Source organism: Grampus griseus (genome assembly GCF_964374135.1).
Source record: "Grampus griseus genome assembly, chromosome: 11".
Classification (NCBI taxonomy): Eukaryota; Metazoa; Chordata; class Mammalia; order Artiodactyla; family Delphinidae; genus Grampus; species Grampus griseus.
In genome coordinates, this window is record NC_139005.1 from 81,600,828 (window position 1) to 81,622,402 (window position 21,575).

The following is a 21,575-nucleotide window of genomic DNA, read 5'->3' on the forward strand; positions in this document are numbered from 1 at the left end:
TAAAGGAGGAGCCTAAAAAACTATGTGAATTTCATAAGCACCCTAAATGATTGCTACAATTAGGCAAGTCTGGAAAACATAGAAATAAAGATACTACCATACAATATAAGGATTACCATCATATGATTACAAAGACAAAATTATAAAGCTTGTTGACACTACAAAAACATGAATTGGGAAGAACAGTATCAACTACACTTAGCATACAATAAGAAAATACCTAATTTCTGCCACACCTAATTAAAATAAATCATTTGTTTATAGCAACTTTCCTGATCTTCTTTTGCCCTTTTAATAGTCTTATAAACATCTCAACTTTTTCTCCAATTTTCTGAGTCTAGCCAATTTTAAGATCAACTGCTCCAACCTACTCTATCTAACCTGAAATCATAATCTAAACTTTAAAATCTCAAATTGGTGGAAAATACGTAAACTACAAAGAAGTTAATGTGAAAGCTCTTTTCCCCATCACTATTACATATAGTCCAAATATAAACTGTATATCTGAAAAATCTGGCCTTCAGTCAACTCTCAGCAGTGGATGGATCACCATTTGATTCCCACACGAAAAGCCACTGATCAGACTGCAGGTATTCTCACAGAATGCATTAATAATGGTGGCTCAACCTTGGTGAAAGAGGAGGAAAATATGAGAGTGCAAGAAACAGAGTATGTGTGTGTATCTGTATGTGTATGTTCATTCTCAAGAAGAGTTTATCACTGGTTTTATACAGCACCCAGAATACTGTAAATGTTCAGGGCTGCCATGTTGTACAACTTGAGGAGGCACTAATCACATTAAAATCAATGTAAACTTTTTACGTGAATAGCTGCACCATCCAAAAATAGTACAGAAAACCTGTTTTGAGGAAATGATATACAAGATCCAAATTTACTGAATGCAAAGATGAATAGGCAAGTTTTTGAAGATCTATTTTTTAAGAACTATTCTAACTTCTCAAGGCAGCTTTGTGAAACGCTCCCCATGCTCCTACTTTATTAACATCTGATTTTTATCTATCAAAATTCAATCTGTGTAAAGTGTGAGCATTCTATATTTAATGAATTTTAGAGTAATCCGAAAGGTCTATAATTTTTTAAGGCATCAACTTAACTCTTAAGAGTCATAAAAATTCCACTGATGCATAGAACAAATGTTATACAGAGAAACCAAGTAAGAGACTATCTGATTTAGAATGCCTAAGCTCTTCTTTTATTTTCTGCTACTGCTCTGCATTTGACTGATCATTAGTATTTAATATCAAGGAAAACAAGATGAATAAAAGAGGCTAAAAATCAATTCTGCTACTTTTGCAATGTATTTACTAAAACTGTAAAATGTTTGATGGGAGAAGTAACTAAAATAGAAACTGAACTTAGGAAATTTTACTTTATGTCCCATTACTGCAGATAACAGAAAAAAAAATTCCCTTTGCCAGTCATACAGATTAATGGAAAATAGCTTACCTTTGTCCTGAAGCAGTTGCAATTGGTGATGGGCCATTTGGGGTTCGTGGTTCTTCACATGTACTCATTTCCATTATTACTTTATCCAAGGACTAATAAAAATATATTAAAAATGTAAACATTAGATATTTTATTTTATGTATATTACGTAGATATTATTTCAGACTATTTTCTCTTTCATTTCTTTAGGAGCAAAGAAAACAGTAAGTAAGCAGAGTTATTTTAAATGTTTCTCTAGAGGTCTAAAAAGAGAAATACTAAAAAAAAAGTGCTTAGTCCTTTCTCAAGGCACTTATTATCTGGTGGAAAAGCTTATTACAGGAGTACAGGAGAAAAAAACTATAAGAAGTAACCATATACTGATGACATCATCAAGTTTTACAGACATATAATCGCTAATCCCAGAGTGTACTACATTATTAATTGATAAATTAGATTATTTATTAATAAATAGGATTAAACCACCTCTAAAAGCTTAAACCTGAGCTTTAATTAAAACATGGGCTAATTAAAATAAATAGAACCAATCTAAAACCTGAGATTTAAGATGTGTAACTAAGAAAAATGCAAGAAATATGAAAAGTAAATACTCTCATAGTAAAAAAGTTTCTTTCTCAGTCCAAGTTTTTTCTTGAAGGAAGATCAAATGTCCTTAGTAGTCATCACTAACACATCTCCAGTCATTCTTCATTCTCTATTTAATATTGTACTTATTATCTGAAACTGTCTTGTTTTGTTTACTTGTTCGTTGTCAGTCACCTTGTAAAAATATGCTCCCTCAGGGCAGAGGGGAGGTGCTCAGTAAATATTTGTGGTATGAATGAATCAATAAATGACCAACTGATCAGTTTTCCTTAAAAAGTAAAGTATATTAAAGAACGTATTATATTAGATCAATAAAAGCAGAAACACAGAAAGTCTGGACCAAACTTTATTAAAAGAAGAATCTAATAAATAAAGTATAATATATCAATAAAAAGTTAAAAAATGCAATAAAATATACCAACTTACAATATAATATTCTAGACCTGAAAAACTTTAAAGACCCTCTCATTTTAAAGTTCAAACTTCTCATTTAAGAACTGATAAAACTAAGAACCATCAAAATAGAATGAAAGATAACTAGCAGAGAAGCCATGAGATTATGTTTCTATGAAACAAAATATTAATATTTTGTTTAATATTAGATTTGTTAGATTATATGCATATATAAGAGTTTATTTCTGAAGCAATTCAGAACTTACCAAACAGATGGGATGTGTTTTCAGTTTTGTCCATGGTATCTACAAAAGATAATTTTTCTTTCTTTAAAATGAATCATTAAAAAAATAATATAAAACAGTAATCAACACAGATACTCTCTTAACATAGTGAAAGACATACCAAATTATATCAGATGACTTTTTTCTTAAATTGAAAAATAATAAACTGAGCAATTCATTCATACTCTTGAAATCAGCTGCACCTATTTTATATTAAAAAAGACTACTAGCCTTATTTTCTTGGTCATCTTTTTAAATAAAAATTTCAGGTTCTCTTAATATCTTTTTTCCCCAGTTCTGAAAACACATTTTAATTTTGTAGCTGAAGAATTCCTAGCAAAGCATAATCAGTGTTTTGTTTATTTAACAATTTTTTAAATTCTAGAATTCCAACCAATCTCCTTGTAGGTATTCAAGACAAATACAAAAGTGAGACCATTAATGTTAAATACAAGTAACATCAAATAAATAATGTTCAAATATATCCTGCACTAAAAATGTCATGTTTTTAGACATTTGGGCTTATGGAGGATAGAACAAAAATTAAAGGTTACCATCAAAGGATACAGCAACTTTTCTACAATCTTTTCTTTGGAGCCCAATTTTAATTTTATGAAAAGTTAGCGTGCAGTATTTCTACTGAGTAGGCTCCCAAACTAAGCCTAATCTTTAAGAGAAGGAAATGATATGATGTATGATTAGAGCCAAAGATAATAAGAAAGCTTAAGTTTTAATAAGCAGAACTAGTATTAAAAGAAAACTTTAAAAACCTCAAAATAAAAAACAAATGAGGAAAAGAGACAGAATTTCAAATAAAAGTATAATGTCCAGAATAAGATAACTTATCAGTCCTTATGTCTTCATTTGAAGTAGTGTTTACTAACTACAAATTTAAATTGTCCCTTTTGACAATAAATCGTGTGAAAAAAATTTTAAATATGTACCAAATTATTTTATTAATAAAGCATCAACAATTTTATTTAAATATTAATATTAAATTTTAATAAAACCTAAAACCTATAAATTAATAAACATATATTAGCATTCAATTAAATTCAAAAGGCACACATTCATGCAATTATTTACAAGGTATCTGTCTTTTAAAATTATGTTAATAAAAATGCTTCTTTTCAGAATTACCGAAAACAAAATATTTATTTTAAAAGATAGGGATGAAATAAACAAAATGAAAACAGAAAATGCCTTGCACAGATATCAAAGTCTCACCCTAATAGATGCTTTATTACAAAAAACTTTGTTGATAGCAAGCCATGTTGGCAAATCCAACATATTCTGGAGCACCTCTTCATCCAACTCCAAATTCTTCAGTTCACCTTCTCCTTTAAGGGTACTTAGATTTATCTTGTCAGGAGATAAATTTTTGGTAAATCTGAAAGAGAATATATATTGACATTTATTTTAGTGTTAGTTACTGTACCCCTGACTTGTTCTTGCAAATATACAGAGCATTAAGAATGTAATAGCAGCACTAAGAAACACAAAACCACAATGATAGGCTCTACTCTAATCCGTGTTTTTCAATGTGGTTTTGTTATTATTGTTTTGATCTCCCTTGTCCATAGCTCTCTTACACAAAGTCTACAGTATTTTTGGTATACATTTAAATATCTTATAACCAGACACAATCAAGCTCTAGTTCTTACTGTCTTTCAAATTTATGAATACTTAGTATCCACTATTTTTCAGGAACTATGCAAGGCTTTGAGCCATCCCCTACAACATTTTGTTCACTTCACTACAGACAATATCACAGAAGTGGATATTCCTATTTCACTAACCAATATACAAGTAAGGTAAGGAAATGAGGTGGACCTTTAGAAATAGTAGCAGCAGCAGCTGCCACCACTGCCATTCATCATGCCAAGAGCTTAATGAAAGTGCCAAAAGTCACATAGGAGACTGGACCCTGAATTCTAATTAAAGAACTCAAATTCTCTATAATGATTTAGAAAGGAAAGTTCTTAAACTCAAAAGAAAAGATTGAAAATAATAATAGTTAAAATAACAGTGACCATTTTCCAAGGGTTTACTGGATACCAAGCTCTTCTCTTTGAGTGCATGCGTTACTAATTTTCATGATAACCCATTAGGGTCAATACTATTTTCATTCCCACTTTTTTTTTTTCATATTTATTTATTTGGCTGCACTGGGTCTTAGTTATGGCAAGCGGGATCTTCGTTGCTGCGTGCGGGATCTTTAGTTGCATCGTGCGGGATCTTTTAGTTGCAGTATGCGGGCTCTTAGTTGCAGCATGTGGGATCTAGTTCCCTGACCAGGGATCGAATCTGGGCCCCTGCGTTGGGAGTGTGGAGTCTTAACTGCCGGACCACCAGGGAAGTCCTTATTCCCACTTTTTACAAGAGTAAATATAAAGAGAAACTAATTTATTTGCCCAATGTCACAACTAATAATGATGATAATAGTAATAATAACAATAAATTACACATGCACTTTAAAGAACTTTCGTATATGTTAATTCTTAACACAATCCTACAAAATAAAAAATTGCTAACTTTACCCAGCCTTACTTTTTCAAAAGTGAAACTATTGAAAAAGTTAACTACTGGCTAACAAAGGAGTTATTAGCCAGTCTTCTACCATTTTTTGATATTAAATATTAAAGTAACAAAATGTACTGGGTTATTTACATGCCCTACACATCAACAAGAATCAATATGCACATGCTTCTGCACTGACCCTAAACCAGAATTTCTTGAGCCAGATCTTATCTGGATTCCTATCTTCTCACAAAATGTCAACACACTGACTTTCTCAACATAAAGCTCGTATTTAACCCATATTTGACCAAAGATGCTGAGCTGTTTCTCACTTACTACCAATCATGTTTCATTTAAGAATATGAAGTTTCCTGAGAGGCTGCCATTTCTAATCATATAGGAATGACCTGCCACTGCCTCAAGGCAGAATATTAATGCAGAAGGGAACATTCAATAAGTACTTACTGAGGATTCACTATTCCGACACATACACTGGCAAGCAGTATACTCAAGGTTTTTGCCTTTCTGAAATATTCAGTTTAGTTGGTGAAGAGTGAATACAGGGGTTCTTAATCCAGATCTTCTTTGAAATAGGGACTTTTGAGCTGATATCTAAAGGATGAGTAATAGAAGTTAACTAGGCAAGGAAAAGAAGGGGTCAGGAAATAAAGCGTATTCCAAGTAGAGGGAATAAAACATATAAAGGTTCTGAGGCAGGAGGGAGCATGGTATAAAGTAGAAGTGAAAAAGATCAGCATCTGGCATGTAGCAAGAGAGCCAGGGGAGCAGAAGATAACTCTGGAAGGACAAAGAGAGGACTGATTACACAAGGCCTTGACCATTTTATTCATTCATTCATTCAATAAATTTTAACTGATTACCTATAATTTAAAAGGCACTAGGCAGGGCGGGCTTTCCTGGTGGCACAGTGGTTAAGAATCCACCTGCCAGTGCAGGGGACAGGGGTTCGAACTCTGGTCCGGGAAGATCCCACATGCCGCAGAGCAACTAAGCCTGTGCGCCACAATTACTGAGCCTGCACTCTACAGCCCACGAGCCACAGCTACTGAGCCCATGTGCCTAGAGCCCGTGTTCCGCAACAAGAGAAGCCACCGCAAAGAGAAGCCGGTGCACCGCAACGAAGAGTAGCCCCCGCTCACCACAACTAGAGAAAGCCTGCGTGCAGCAATAAAGACCCAATGGAGCCAAAAATAAATAAATATTTTTAAAATAAATAAATAAATAAAAGGCACTGGGGATTTGAGAGTAAACAAAATAGATAAAAATCTCTTCCTTCATGGAGCTTAACTGGGGGGTAGAACACAGAGAATTAAGAAATAAGTTAAATATATAATAAGTCAGATTCAAAGTGAAGAGGTACTCCTTATAGTTGAAATAAGAAATACAAATTTAAGTATATTGTTTAACCTCACAAACGTAAGCAATGGAAAAGCTAACAATAGTGATATAATTTATTAGGTATTGTAGGTCGGTAAAATTTGGAGTGGTTAATTTAGTAAAATCCTTACCTATCTTAGCAGTAAGTGAGTATGCAAGATCTAACACTGATACATCTAGAATGAACAGCATAGATATATAATTTAGAGCTAGTAGGGTAACAGTGAGGTAAATGCAACTGCCACTGGGGAACAAGATTGGAGGGATCAGGAAAGGATGGGTTGGAGGCTTGTTGCTTTTTGTGTTCAGCCCACTTGAATTCATTCATTCATTTATATAACAAATATTTGTTGTGTGCCAAAAATGTGCCAGACACATAAATGAAACAGATGAGTGGGGGAGACAGGGTATTTTCTACCACAACAATGCCAAAATTTGAAACTGAATATTAGGCAGCCTTGTTCTTAAAATTTTTTATTAGGCAATTGATGCCAACATTTTGCTCCCCTCTTCTCTTACCCCTCCTCTTACACTGTCATTCTGTAACACAAACTTTTCAGTCATCTGGTGCCCACACCCAGTCTTGTTTTTTGGTGTTGTGGGGAACTTATGAATGGGGCAGTAAAGGAGAACTCTTACCTGTCCTACATTTCCCCTCCAATGGCATGGCTAGGAGAGGTCCCAGGATTTCTGTGGAGGGGATTTGTGGTTGTTGAGTTCCAGGGAGTTATGAGACACTGCAGTGAGCTGAAGCAGCAAGGATGATAAGCATACTGAGCAGACTACTTTGGAGCCGGAATGAGAAAAGCTGTCTCTTTTTCTATATATTCAGGTACCAGAGCAGTGCATATAGAACCACCTGGGAGTGCTTAAAAAACTCAATGCCCAGGCACAACCCCCTCTCTTCCCACCCTCACCACTACCAATTAAATTAAAAAGTCTCTGGCAAAGGGACCTCAGGCACATGATTCAAATCATTAACATACAGTTCATAAGCGATTTCTGCACAGTTGATTGAGTTAAAAAATTAGAGCTTCAAACCACTTTTCATCCTGATATTCATAATATAAAGTCCAAGAAAGAACAACACTGACTTCCTTGACTTTATAATACATAGTTATAGTGTAAATAGAAAATGTATAGCTTTTATTTCATGAATAAGGTTAATTCTGTGACCAAAAGCCCCCCCACACACCAACAAACATACTAGTTTACAGTTCTAATCTCACCTCTTACCCTCAGTGTCCCCATGCTGTTCTCCAAACATACCAGGCAAGCTCTCCTCCTTAGAATTTTTCACTGGCTGCTCCTACTGCCTGCAACACTATTTCCACCATATCCATAAGGCTAAGTCCCTTACCACCTTAGAGTCTACTCAAATATTACCTCCTCAATGAGGCTGCTGATGAAACAAAATTATTTTAAGGCAGGAAAAGAAATTTAACATGAAATTTTCTCTGCTGTTTGAGCCACTATACCTTCTCCTTAGTGTGCATTGTGCATCTGCATTATACGTTAACTAGATTCCCTAAGAAGACACAGGAACGTCTACACACACACACACACACACACACACATCAATTTCCTGCTGGCACCAGCAAGGAAACTCCTTAGGAGATAGCATTCCCTCCGTTATCATGTAAGGGGTTATGATGACCCACTACTCACTTTGTTGAACTATGTAAACTGTCAATGCCACCTTGATGTTTAACCCTTTGATGTATAACCCTTTGTCTCAAAAACTTATATAACTGTGCTTAGACCTCTAATGGGCAGAACAGTCCTCAGAGCTTTCTGAAAGACTATCTCCCTAGTTATAATTTTCAGATTGGCTTGAATAAAATTTCCCATTTCTTTCTTGAAAAAAAAAAAGTCAGATTCTGATAACTGTGGAAAAAACAAAGCGAAAGTAAGATAGGAGGTGCAAGCAGAGGACCTTTTAATTTTTAAAAGAGTAGACAGGGGGCTTCCCTGGTGGCGCAGTGGTTGAGAGTCCTCCTGCTGATGCAGGGGACACGGGTTCGTGCCCCGGTCCGGGAAGATCCCACATGCCGCGGAGCGGCTGGGCCCGTGAGCCATGGCCGCTGAGCCTGTGCGTCCGGAGCCTGTGCTCCAAAATGGGAAGGGCCACAGCAGTGAGAGGCCCGCATACCGAAAAAACAAAACAAAACAAAACAAAACAAAAAAGAGTAGACAGGAAAAGCCTCATTAAAAAGATGACATTTGGGCAAAGATCTGAAGAAAGCCAAGGAGCTAGCTATGCAAATATCTGGAGGAAGAATGCTCTAGGCAGAGGAAAAGCTAAGGGCAAAAACTGAGGTAGGAACATGCTTGGCAGGTCTGAGGAATAGCAAGAAGGCCAATGTGAGTGGAGGAAATGAACAAGGGCAAAAATGAAAGGAGATGAGGTTAGAGAAATAACAAGGGCCAGATCATGTGAGGCCTTTTAAGCCACTCTAAGGACTCTCTGGCTTTTACTCTGAGTAAAAATGAGAGTGACTGGAGATGGTTTTTGACAAGAACAGGGAGTTTTAAAGGATGGCTCTATTGAGAATAGATAAAAGAAGGACATGGACAGAAGCAGGGAGCCCAGACAGAAGGTTATTGCAATAAGACAGGTAAGAGAAGATGTTGCCTTGGACCAAGATGGAAGAGTAGGAAGTGGTGAGAAGGGAACAATTCTAGACATATTCTTAAGGTAAAGCCAACGGGATTTGATAGTACAGATTGAAGTCAAGGATGGCTCCAAGGTTTTTGATCTAAGCAAACAGAAGGATAGAGCCACCATTTATTGGGGTAAAGAGACAGAGGGAGAAATAAGCTTGGGATTAAGGATCAGAATTTAGGCTTGGAATAGTTTAATTAAGAGATGCTTATTAGATATCCAAGAGGAGATACCAATTAGGTAGCTGGATATTCAAATCTTATTCAGTAGTTGCAGATACAAATTTAATAATCACCAATGCTATATATGGTATTTACAATTGCAAGATGGAGACAAAAAATGAAATGGCTCAAGGACTGTGGTCAAGGACCAATAAGAGGCCAAGTAACCAATAAAGGCGATTAAGAAGGAAGGGCCAGTGAGGTAGGAGAGAAATCGTTTTTGTTAGGTGAGAGAAAATTCAGCAGGCTTGTATGTTGATGACCATGATGCAGAGAAAAGAAAACTACTGATGGACAGACAATGGATGGAATAAAATCCTTGATTAGAAGACAGCACACAGAGTACACAAGAAGAGGGACAGGCTTTGAACAGTTTTGATTTTGGAAAGCATATTAATACTCTATATATGCAAAAAATAAAATAAGAAAGAATGTGAAGAGGGGAAATGCCTAAAACTGAAAGCGACCTGAAACAAATGAACCTAATTGTATTAAAAAATACTGTAACCATATTCAAGGGGAAGATAGGAAGAAAGGACAGAGGGATAGATGGACAAAAACGAATCTGATTAACTCATGAATACAACATTTGACTATATATCCTTAGTGTTGGGCAAGGAGGGGTGATTAGTGGAGAAATCAGGCAACATCTTAATGGTCTATGGTACAAGAATGTTCATCTCAATGATATTTACAAAAGGAAAAAAGTGAAAGCACTCCATAATAATCCCTTTAATTATGATACATTATGCCTACATATATATCAAGCAATACGTGTTGAGAATTATATAAAGAAATGGTTATACTATAGCGCCTGGTGAAAATTCAAGGTTCAAAATTATATACTGTGATTTCAATATGCAAAAGTGGAAGATGGAAAGATTAAAATGTTATTCACAAGAAATTCTATCTTCAATTTAGTTCATACCAAAGGGACAACATGTGCAAGGAGCATGGACCTTATTTAAAGTCAGACAAACAAATGTGAATTCTAGTTTAGCCACCTACTGTGACACCCCTCTGCCTCAATTTCCTCATCTGTAAAATGGAGAAAAAACTCAAAAAATGTGCAACTCAAAAAATTTTAGTGAGGATTAAAGATAATATGTAAAGTATTAAAGATAATATGTAAAGTATCTGATACAAAACAGATATCCAATTAAGAGTTCTCTTTCTCCTGACCTGCTTTTTATTGAGTTTAAATTATGAAGGCATTGATGATAGTTTTAACAGGAGCAATATCAAAAGTTCAAGCTTGGGGGGACTTCCCTGGTGGCGCTGTGGATAAGACTCCGTGCTCCCAGTGCAGGGGGCCCAGGTTCGATCTCTGGTCAGGGAACTAGATCCCACATGCATGCCGCAACTAAAAATTTGCATGCCACAACTAAGGAGCCCACGTGCAAGGAACCAGCAAGCCGCAATTAAGGAGCCCTGGAGCCACTACTAAGAAGCCTGCCTGCTGCAACTAAGACCCAGTGCAACCAAATAGATAAATATTAAAAAAAAAAAAAAAAAGTTCATGCTTCGGAATTCCCTTGTAGTCCAAAATCTGCACTTTCACCACCGAGGGTGCGGGATCAATCCGTGCTCAGGGAACTAAGATCCCGCAAGGGGTGCAGCCAAAAAAACCCCAAAAAAGTTCAAGCTTATCCAAACAGGACTTTAAAATGGCAGAGCGGTGGAGCTAATCTTGAAACATATTAATACTGCTCATCTATTAAAATATTTTAAAGAGGAAGCTGAAGATGTATTGGTACCTGTCACATCCACAGCTATTAGAGAGTTGGTTTCTTATACTGGGTAGGCCGTGGACATATCAAATTATTTATCTTCTATTATTCATACATGAGGCTTTCATTTAACATATATTTCAGTTTTGCACAAATATTTCCCAATCATTTATTAATATAATTATGTTCCTTCCAAAAACAGAGAGAGGAGGATGGTTTTTCAGTCACATTTGTTAACTTAATTGATAGAGGAAAAGCACACTTTCAATAAGTAAACAAAGGGACTAAAACCCACAAAATAACATTAAGGCATGGACTAGCTATGTGTCTACCTATGCTTTGTCCAAGTGTTGCTATAGGCTCTTTGGACTAAATTGCCATGTGAAATTTCCAGATAATTGTATTATTCTACTAAATATTCTACTAATATTAGAAGGGTTATAATACTGGGCCTGATCCTAAAGAGAATAAATTATTATCCAAAGTAAACCTCTTCAGTTCACTAAAGACTCATTTAAAGTTCTAAAAGTTATATAAACATTTTAAAACAAACTTTTAAAAAAATGGTAGAAATCTAGGTCAATGAATTAAACTTCCAAATAATTAATTATTTGGTGGAGATAAGAGTGGAGTGGGAGAATGGAAGCATGAAATCTATATAAAACCGAAGTAGACATGTTAAAGACTCAAAATGAGGATAAAAAAGAAAGCTGATTGACTTGAATATGTCAAAGTCATAACAACTGTACAGAAGAAAGTCATAACACATAATAAAGATAAACCTGGCACAATTCTTACTGAATTTTTTATTTTTAAAATTCAGAACACACAATAATGTTCCATTACTATGTACATTATGGCATGTAAAGAGGTTTATTTTAAAGTAAACGTGTTCTTTATTTTAACGTTTGTATTATATGAAATAAATTTTAAATGTGGATGTACATATTTTATTGGTTAACTATATTTTTAACAATGTAACAATTTTAAAGCTAACTTAAAACATGCAAACAGGCTTCCATTTTTCCAAAATCTTCTTTAATTACATGTAATACATGAAAATAAATTTACTAGGTTTTTCATTAGTAACAACAAAATAGCTAAGTAGAGGAATAAAATTTCCAGGCAAATGGAAAGGAAAGGTTTGGTTTAGATTACACATTTTACAGTTAATACATAATTAGAGTCTAAATTATGTGTAGAGCACTGTACACGGTAAAATTTAGGGCAAAACAAGTACGTCAGTCCATATAATCAAGATTTATAATTTGCTTAAGGGAACACAGCACAAATGCACGAAAAGTCAAGAATCGCTCTGCAAGAAGAAAAATGCCACTTAACACTTAACCTCTCGTGGATGACCTAGAGTCTGTCATACAGAGTGAAGTAAGTCAGAAAGAGAAAAACAAGTACTGTAGGCTAACACATATATATGGAATCTAAAAAAAAATAAATTAAAAAAAATGTTTCTGTAGAACCTAGGGGCAGGACAGGAATAAATACGCAGATGTAGAGAATGGACTTGAAGACACGGGGAGGGGGAAGGGTAAACTGGGACAAAGTGAGAGAGTGGCATGGACATATATACACTACCAAATGTAAAATAGATAGCTAGTGGGAAGCAGCCGCATATCACAGCGAGATCAGCTTGATGCTTTGTGACCACCTAGAGGGGTGGGATAGGGAGGGTGGGAGGGAGGGAGACGCAAGAGGGAAGAGATATGGGAACATATGCATACGTATAGCTGATTCACTTTGTTATATAGCAGAAACTAACACAATAATGTAAAGCAATTATACACCAATAAAGATGTTAAAAAAAAATTGCATCCCCCTTCAAAAAAAATACTTAACCTCTCAGACTTCCCTGGTCGCACAGCGGTTAAGAATCTGCCTGCCAATGCAGGGGACACAGGTTTGATCCCTGGTCCAGGAAGATCCCACATGCCGCAGAGTAACTAAGCCCATTGCACCACAACTTCTGAGCCTGCGCTCTAGAGCCCGCAATCCACAACTACTGAGCCCGCGGGCCACAACTACTGAAGCCCACGCGCCTAAAGCCTAGAGCCTGCAACAAGAGAAGCCACCTCAATGAGAAGCCCATGCACCGCAACGAAGAGCAGCCCCCACTTGCCGCATCTAGAGAAAGCCTGCGTGCAGCAACGAAAACCCAATGGCAGCCAAACATAAAATAAATAAAATTAATTTTTATTTATTTATTTATTTATTTATGGCTGCATTGGGTCTTGTTGCTGCATGTGGGCTCTACCCAGTTGAGGCAAGCAGGGGCTGCTCCTCGCCACAGTGCACGGGCTTCTCACTGCAGTGATCTCTCCCACTGCGGAGCACGGGTCCCAGGCGCACAGGCTTCAGTAGTTTTGGCACCCGGGCTCAGTAGTTGTGGCTTGCGGGCTCTAGAGCTCAGGCTCAGTAGTTGAGGCGCCCAGGCCCAGCTGCTCTGCGGCATGTGGGATCCTCCTGGACCAGGGCTCAAACCCGCGTTCCCAGCACTGGCAGGCAGATTCTCAACCACTGCACCACCAGGGAAGGCGAAAATAAATTTTTATTTAAAAAAATAAATAGGGTTTCCCTGGTTGCGCAGTGGTTGGGGGTCCGCCTGCCGATGCGGGGGGCGTGGGGTCGTGCCCCGGTCTGGGAGGGTCCCGTATGCCACGGGGCAGCTGGGCCCGTGAGCCATGGCTGCTGGGCCTGCGTGTCCAGAGCCTGTGCTCCGCAACGGGAGAGGCCACAGCGGTGAGAGGCCCGCGTACCACAAAAATAAATAAATAATAAATTAATAAATAAATAACCTCTCTATGGCTCAGTTTCCTCATCTGTAAAATGGTGATAATAATATTACCTGCCTCATGGGGCTGTTTTGAGGATTAACTGAGTTAGAACATGGAAAATGCCAGGAATTGTCTCTAACACAGAAAATTCACTGATGTTTATAAATAAAACAAAACAAACACCCCCCTCCCAAAACCAGCCTTTCTAATAAACAGACTTGTTTAAAAAAAAAAAAAAACAGAAAAGAAAATTCAGTGAGTGTTACCTATACTATTAATATGAAGATGCAGGTTAAATAGGAATATGAACAACACAGAGACATTACATAACCAGTGATCAAAATTTTCTAAAAAAAGATCTCTGGCTTGATAAATCACTAAGTATACAGTAGATCATAAATCAGAAAGGTATAAATTATATATCTGATGTTACTGTAAATTTTAGTTATGATTTATTTGAAGTTTCATCAGATCCATTTTATAGCTGTATCATAAAAACAAAGATCATAAAGTTGTTTTATTTGCTAAAGCAAACTGCAACAGATCTGTGAAATGAACCATCTCTAGATTAAATATAGTATTTGGGGGTAGAATCATAAAATCTTAGTGCTAAAAACAATCTTAGAACATAGCTTATAAACCCTTTTCTGACCTACTTACCTTCTTCCACAATTCTTTGTATTCAGATAACAGCCCCTCCCTGGGACATTGTTTTAAAACTTCATCAGCGAATATGCATTTCTTGAATTATTCACCTTGTCCTGAAAGTATTTATGGTTCCTATTATTGTACAGGTTGTTAGAGATTCACATCAATGCCTACTATTCTTCTAAACTTAAGAAGTGGCAAAAAAAAAAAAAAGAAGAAGAAAGAAAGAAAAAGTAGCTATGCTACTTGATAACATTTTTCTCAAATAACAGTTGTAATTAGAAGTAATCATTCTGGGCTTCCCTGGTGGCGCAGTGGTTTAGAGTCCGCCTGCCGATGCAGGGGACACGGGCTCGTACCCCAATCCGGGAGGATCCCACATGCCACAGAGTGGCTAGGCCCGTGAGCCATGGCTGTTGAGCCTGCGCGTCCGGAGCCTGTGCTCCACAACGGGAGAGGCCACAACAGTGAGAGGCCTGCGTACTGCAAAAAAAAAAAGAAAAAAAAAAAAAAAAAGAAATAATCATTCTCATTCTGATATTTCATGCTATAGCATGAAAAACTAGACTTTACAGGGAATTTTAAAATGCACGTTAAATTGTTTAATTTAAAAGTTTAAAGTAGGCATACTTAATCTGAAGTTCTTGGATGGGCTTCAAGGGGTTCAAGATACTTCATAATATTTTCAAAGGGGGTTTTTGGACACCGAAAAGGCTCAGAACCATTGCCTTAATGTAAATAGCATTAATTGTAACCATCCAGAAAATAAATTACTTCAATACTGTAATTTGATTATTAATATCATTGTTGTTTGATTTAATTAACTTATTATAAACAAACACCTCTCAGGGTGCCTACCCAGTTACCACTGATTCTGTCTTCCCAGAGAAAGGCTATAAACATAGGGGAAAGGTGCATACCTAACACATGTTATATACTTCCTTGGTTACAGCTGATTTGATCTAGAGAATGACAAGGCATTTAGACTCTTCAATCAGATTTCTTCCTTCAGAAATTTAAAACTGGAACACTACCTTAGGATCAAACTGACAAACAATAAAGGAGCAGAACTGAGAAACACAAATCCAACATTTAAGAACTTAAAGATACCATAAAGATTCTTAACCCATCATTGTTCCATTCTCTCCAGTTGGGCCTAACTAAAACCGTTGAAATGAACTAGTAATTGAAATCACTAGCTAGTATCTCAAGACTGTGCACCCCTACAAGGATTGTGTTCTCACTGCATATGAAAAGATATAAAAAGAACCAAAATCTTTATGTAAGCAAATCTAACAACAGCTTCAACTTGACTTTATTAAAAACAATATTTCTAGAAGAGAAAATACCTAAAGACCACATGGTAAAGCTGTACGAGAGAACATGTTACTGGAGCACGTTCCGAAAATCTGATAGTCTGCCAAGTCCTTTGGCTAAAAACATTAAGTTATTAATCTGCACCTAATTACACCCTTTCACAGACCATGGGCTTCATCATGCAGCCATAAAGATTCCTCCACTTAAAACTAAGAAACAGGGCTTCCCTGGTGGCACAGTGGTTTAGAGTCCGCCTGCCGATGCAGGGGACACGGGTTCGTGCCCTGGTCTGGGAAGATCCCACATGCCACGGAGTGGCTAGGCCCGTGAGCCATGGCCGCTGAGCCTGTGCGTCCAGAGCCTGTGCTCCGCAGCGGGAGAGGCCACAGCAGTGAGAGGCCCGCGTACCGCAATAAAAAAAAAAAACAACTAAGAAACAAATGAGGTGTTTCTAAAGAAACCCCTATTTCCTTTCTGCCTTACCCAACACCCCAGTTGCACCTCCTTTAACCTGGCAACCTCCTCTTAAGTCTAGTTGCCTTCTTGCCCCACTCTATGCCTCATTGTCTTCAGGTTCAAGAAGTGAATTAGTTATTTTCAAAATTTTGGATATGAGATCAAGAAATAGACTTTACAATCCAGTACACACATACAAAACAAAAATTTCTCAAAGTGATAGTTTAATACAGTCTGATATTTTCCATTCTATTTCCTCCTTTCAAAATGGTGATTGACTACACTATTTTCACAAGGCAAGCTATGACCCACAGTTTAAGAAACAATACATAAGAAGTACATACATCATGACCAAGTATTTATTCCAGTAATGAAGGTTGGTTTAACATTCAAAAATCAACTAATATAATTCACCACATGAAAAGTAAAATCACATCGTGATCTCAATAGAGGCATAAAAAAGCACTGGACAAAAGTTAACACCATGCATGGAAAAATAATTCTCAATAAACTAGGAACAGAAGAGAACTTCCCCAAAACTACAGGGACTTGTACAAAAACCCTACAGTTGCGATCATACTTAATGATGAAAGACTAAAATGCTTTTCCCCTAAGACAGAGACAAGGCAAGGATGTCTGCTCTCACCACTTCTATTCAACATTGTACTGGAGGTTCTACCTGACACAGTAAGGCAAAAAAAAAAATGAAATAAAATAATAAAAATAAAAGGCATCCAGTTTAGAAACGAAATAAAACTGTGTTATTTCCCAGATGACATTATCATCTATGTAGAAAATCCTACAAATCTTAAAAAAAACCAAACAAACTACCAGAACTAATAAATGAGTTTAGCGAGGTTACAAGATATAAGACCAACATAAAAAATAAAATTAATTAAAGACACAAGAGCCATATGAAAGAGCTCCCAATAGCCAAAGCTGGAAAAACCTGGGCAACAAAATAAATTAAATATTATTGGATTATAACTCAAAGTATAAAATAAATATACATCAGTCTACACAGATAAAAAAACATGACTGAATAAGTAAATAACTGGGAGAAAACAGATTAATCTCCCACACAGAAAATTTTTAAATAACTTAATAAGATATTCAAACCTTAGGGAACTGCAGAATTCCTCACTCATTTTGTGTGTGCTGCACATAGTATTTCCTTCCTTCCAAAATGTACAGTATGAAAGTGGGGAAGAGAGTAATTTTATAGTGGATAACCTGACAAACACTACATCAGCCAGGTGATCAAGGTCAATGTCAACAATAAGATCTAAAGACACATACAGACTGAAAGTGAGAGGATTAAAGAAGGTATTCCACGCACATGGAAATCAAAAGAAAGCCAGAGTTGGGCTTCCCTGGTGGTGCAGTGGTTGAGAGTCCGCCTGCCGATGCAGGGGACATGGGTTCGTGCCCCAGTCCGGGAAGATCCCACATGCCGCAGAGCGGCTGGGCCCGTGAGCCATGGCTGCTGAGCCTGCACGTCCGGAGCCTGTGCTCCACAACAGGGGAGGCCACAACAGTGAGAGGCCCGTGTACCGCAAAAAAAAAAAAAAAGAAAGCCAGAGTAGCAATAACTATAACAGAAAAAATAGACTTTAAAACAAAGACTGTAACAAGAGACAAAGAAGGACATTACATAGTGATCAAGGGATCAATCCAAGTAGAAGACATAACAACTATAAAGATATATATGCACCCAACATAGGAAAACCTAAATATATAAGCAAATATTAACAGACATAGAGGAAGAAATTTACAGTCACACAATAATAGTAGGGGACTTTAACACCCCACTTACATCAATGGACAGACTATCCAGACTGAAAATCAATAAGGAAACACTGTTGTTAAATGACACATTAGACCAAGTGAACTTGATTGATATTTAGAGAGCATTCCAACTGAAAGCAGCAGAATGCATATTCTTTTCAAGTGCACATGGAACATTCTTCAGGACAGATCACATGATAGACTACAAAACAAGTTCATTAAATTTGAGAAGACTGAAAACATATCAAGCATTATTTCCAACCACAACGCTATGAGACTAGACATCAACTACAAGAAAAAAAAAAGCACAAACGTGGAGGGTAAACAATATGTTCTAAACACCAATGAATCACTGAAGAAGTCAAAAAGGAAACTGAAAAAAAAAACCTGGAGACAAAGAAAACAAAATGATCCAAAATCTATGGGACTCAGCAAAAGCAGTAATAAGAGGGAAGTTTACAGCTATACAAGCTTACCTCAGGAAACAGGAAAATCTCAAATAAACAACCTAAAGAAACTAGAAAAAGAAGAACAAATAAAACCCAAAGTTAGTAGAGGAAAGAAATTATAAAGATCAGAGCAGAAATAAATGAAATAGAGACAAAAAAACAGAAAAGATAAATGAAACAAAGAGCTGGTTATTTGAAAATTTAAACAAAATTGATAAACCTTTAGCCAGACTCTTCAAGGAAAAAAAGAGGGCCCAAATCAATAAAATCAGAAATAAAAAAGAAATTACAACTGACACCACAGAAATACAAAAGATCATAACAGATTACTACAAACAATTGTACATCAATAAAATGGACAACCTAGAAGAAATGGACAAATGCCTAGAAATGTACAATCTCCCAAGACTGAATCAGGAAGAAATAGAAAATATGAACAGACCAATTACCAGTAGTGAAACTGAGTAAGTATTTTCAAAAATTCCCAACAAACAGAAGTCCAGAACCAGAGGGCTTCAAAGGTGGATTCTACCAAACAGTTAGAGAAGAGTTAACACCTATCCCTCCAAATTATTCCAAAAAATTGCAGAGGAAGAAATACTTTCAAACTCATTCTACAAGGCCAGCATCACCCTGATACAAAAACCAGACAAAGATACCACAAAAAAAAAAGAAAAAAGAAAATTCCAGGCCAATATCACTGATGAACATAGATGCAAAAATCCTCAAGAAAATATTAGCAAACCAAGTTCAACAATACATTAAATGTATCACACATCATGATTGAGTGGGACCTGTCCCAGGGATGCAAGAATGGCTCAAAAATCCACAAATCAATCAATGTGATAAACCATATTAACAAACCAAAGAATAAAATCATAAGATCATCTCAACAGATAAAGGAAAAGCTTTTGATAAAATTCAACATGTGTTTATGATAAAAACTCTCAACGAAGTGGGTATAGATGGAACAGACCTCAACATAATAAAGGCCAAATATGACAAACCCACAGTTAACATCATACTCAATGGTGAAAAGCTGAAAGTATTTCCTCTAAGATCAGGAACAACACAAGGATGCCCACTCTCCCCACTTTTATTCAACACAGTATTGGAAGTCCTAGCCACAGCAATCAGACAAGAGAAAAAAAATAAAAGGAATAAAATTGGAGAGGAGGAAGTAAAACTGTCAGTTTGCAAATGACATGATACTATACATAAAAAAATCCTAAAGACACCAAGAAAAAAATACTAGAACTCATTGATGGATTCAGTAAAGTTGCAGGATACAAAATAATATACAGAAATTTACTGCATTTCTATACACATATATCAGAAAGAGAAATTAAGGAAACAATCCCATTTACCATCACATAAAAAAGAATAAAATACTTAGAAATAAACCTACCTAAGAAGGCAAAAGATTTGTCCTCCAAAAACTAAAAGACAATGCTGAAAGAAACTGAAGACAACACAAACAGATGGAAAGATATACTGTGTTCTTGGATTGGAAGAATCAATATTGTTGAAATGACCATACTACCCAAGGTAATCTACAGATTCAATGCAATCCCTATCAAATTACCAATGGCATTTTTCACAGAACTAGAACAAATAATTTTAAAATCTGTAAGAAAACACAAAAGGCTCCAAAGAGCCAAAACAATCTTAAGAAAGAAGAACGAAGTTGGAGGTATCACACTCCCTGATTTCAAACTATACTACAAAGCTACAGTAATCAAAACAGTACAGTATTGGCACAAACACAGACACATAGATCAATGGAACAGAGTCCAGGAATGAACCCACACTTACATGGGCAATTCATCTACAACAAAGGAGACAAGAATATACAGTGGGGAAAAGACAGCCTCTTCAATAAATGATGTTGGTAAAACTGGACAGCTGCATGCAAAAGAATCAAACTGTACTAATTTCTCACACCATGCACAAAAATAAATTTAAAATGGATTAATAAAGACTTAAATGTAAGAACGGAAACCATAAATAAAACTTCTATAAGAAAACACAGGCAGTATGCTCTTTGACATTGGTCTTAGTAATATTTTTTGGATATGTCTCCTCAGGCAAGGGAAACTAAAGCAAAAATAAACAATGAGACTACATCAAACTAAAAAGCTTTTACAAAGTGAAGGGAACTATCAACAAAATGAAAAGGCCACCTACTGAACAAGAGAAGGTACCTGTAAATGATATATCCAACAAAGGGTTAAAACAGAAAACAAAGAACTCATACAACTCAACATCAAAAAACAAAAACCAATTAAAAACCGGTCAGAAGAGCTGAATAGATATTCTCCCAAAGAAGGCAGACAGATGGCCAGAAGGCACCTGAAAAGATGCTCAGCATCACTAATTATGAGGGAAGTGCAAATCAAAACCACAATGAGATATCACCTAATACCTGTAAGAATGGCTATTATCAGAAAGACCACAAATAACAAGTATTAGAAAGGATGTGTAGAAAAGGGAACCCCCATGCACTGCTGGTGGGAATGTAAATGGGTGCAGCTGCAATGGAAAACAGTAGGGAGGCTCCTCAAAAAAATTAAAAACAGAACTACCATACAATCCAGCAATTCCACTCCTGGGTATTTACCCAAAGAAAACTGAAACACTAATTATAAAAGATACATGCACCCCTATGTTCATTGCAGCGTTATTTACAATAGCCAAGATATGGAAGCAACCTACCTGCTCATCAATGGAAAATTACTCAGCCGTAAGACAGATACTGAGAATAAACAGGTGGTTGCCAGAGGGGAGAGGGGTAAGGAAGAAGAAAAATAGGTGAGGGAGATTAAGCGGTACAAACTTCCATTTGCAAAATAAATGAGTCATGGG

At 36.4% G+C, this 21,575-nt stretch overlaps 1 protein-coding gene across 1 annotated transcript in view; it reads right to left on the reverse strand.

Moving 5' to 3' along the window:
- BLTP3B (bridge-like lipid transfer protein family member 3B) overlaps positions 1–21,575 on the reverse strand; it is a 105,183-nt gene that overhangs the window by 63,344 nt on the left and 20,264 nt on the right. The window contains 3 exon segments of the mRNA XM_082666396.1: positions 1,468–1,559; positions 2,712–2,750; positions 3,957–4,119. Coding sequence (XP_082522522.1) covers positions 1,468–1,559; positions 2,712–2,750; positions 3,957–4,119 — 294 coding nt within the window.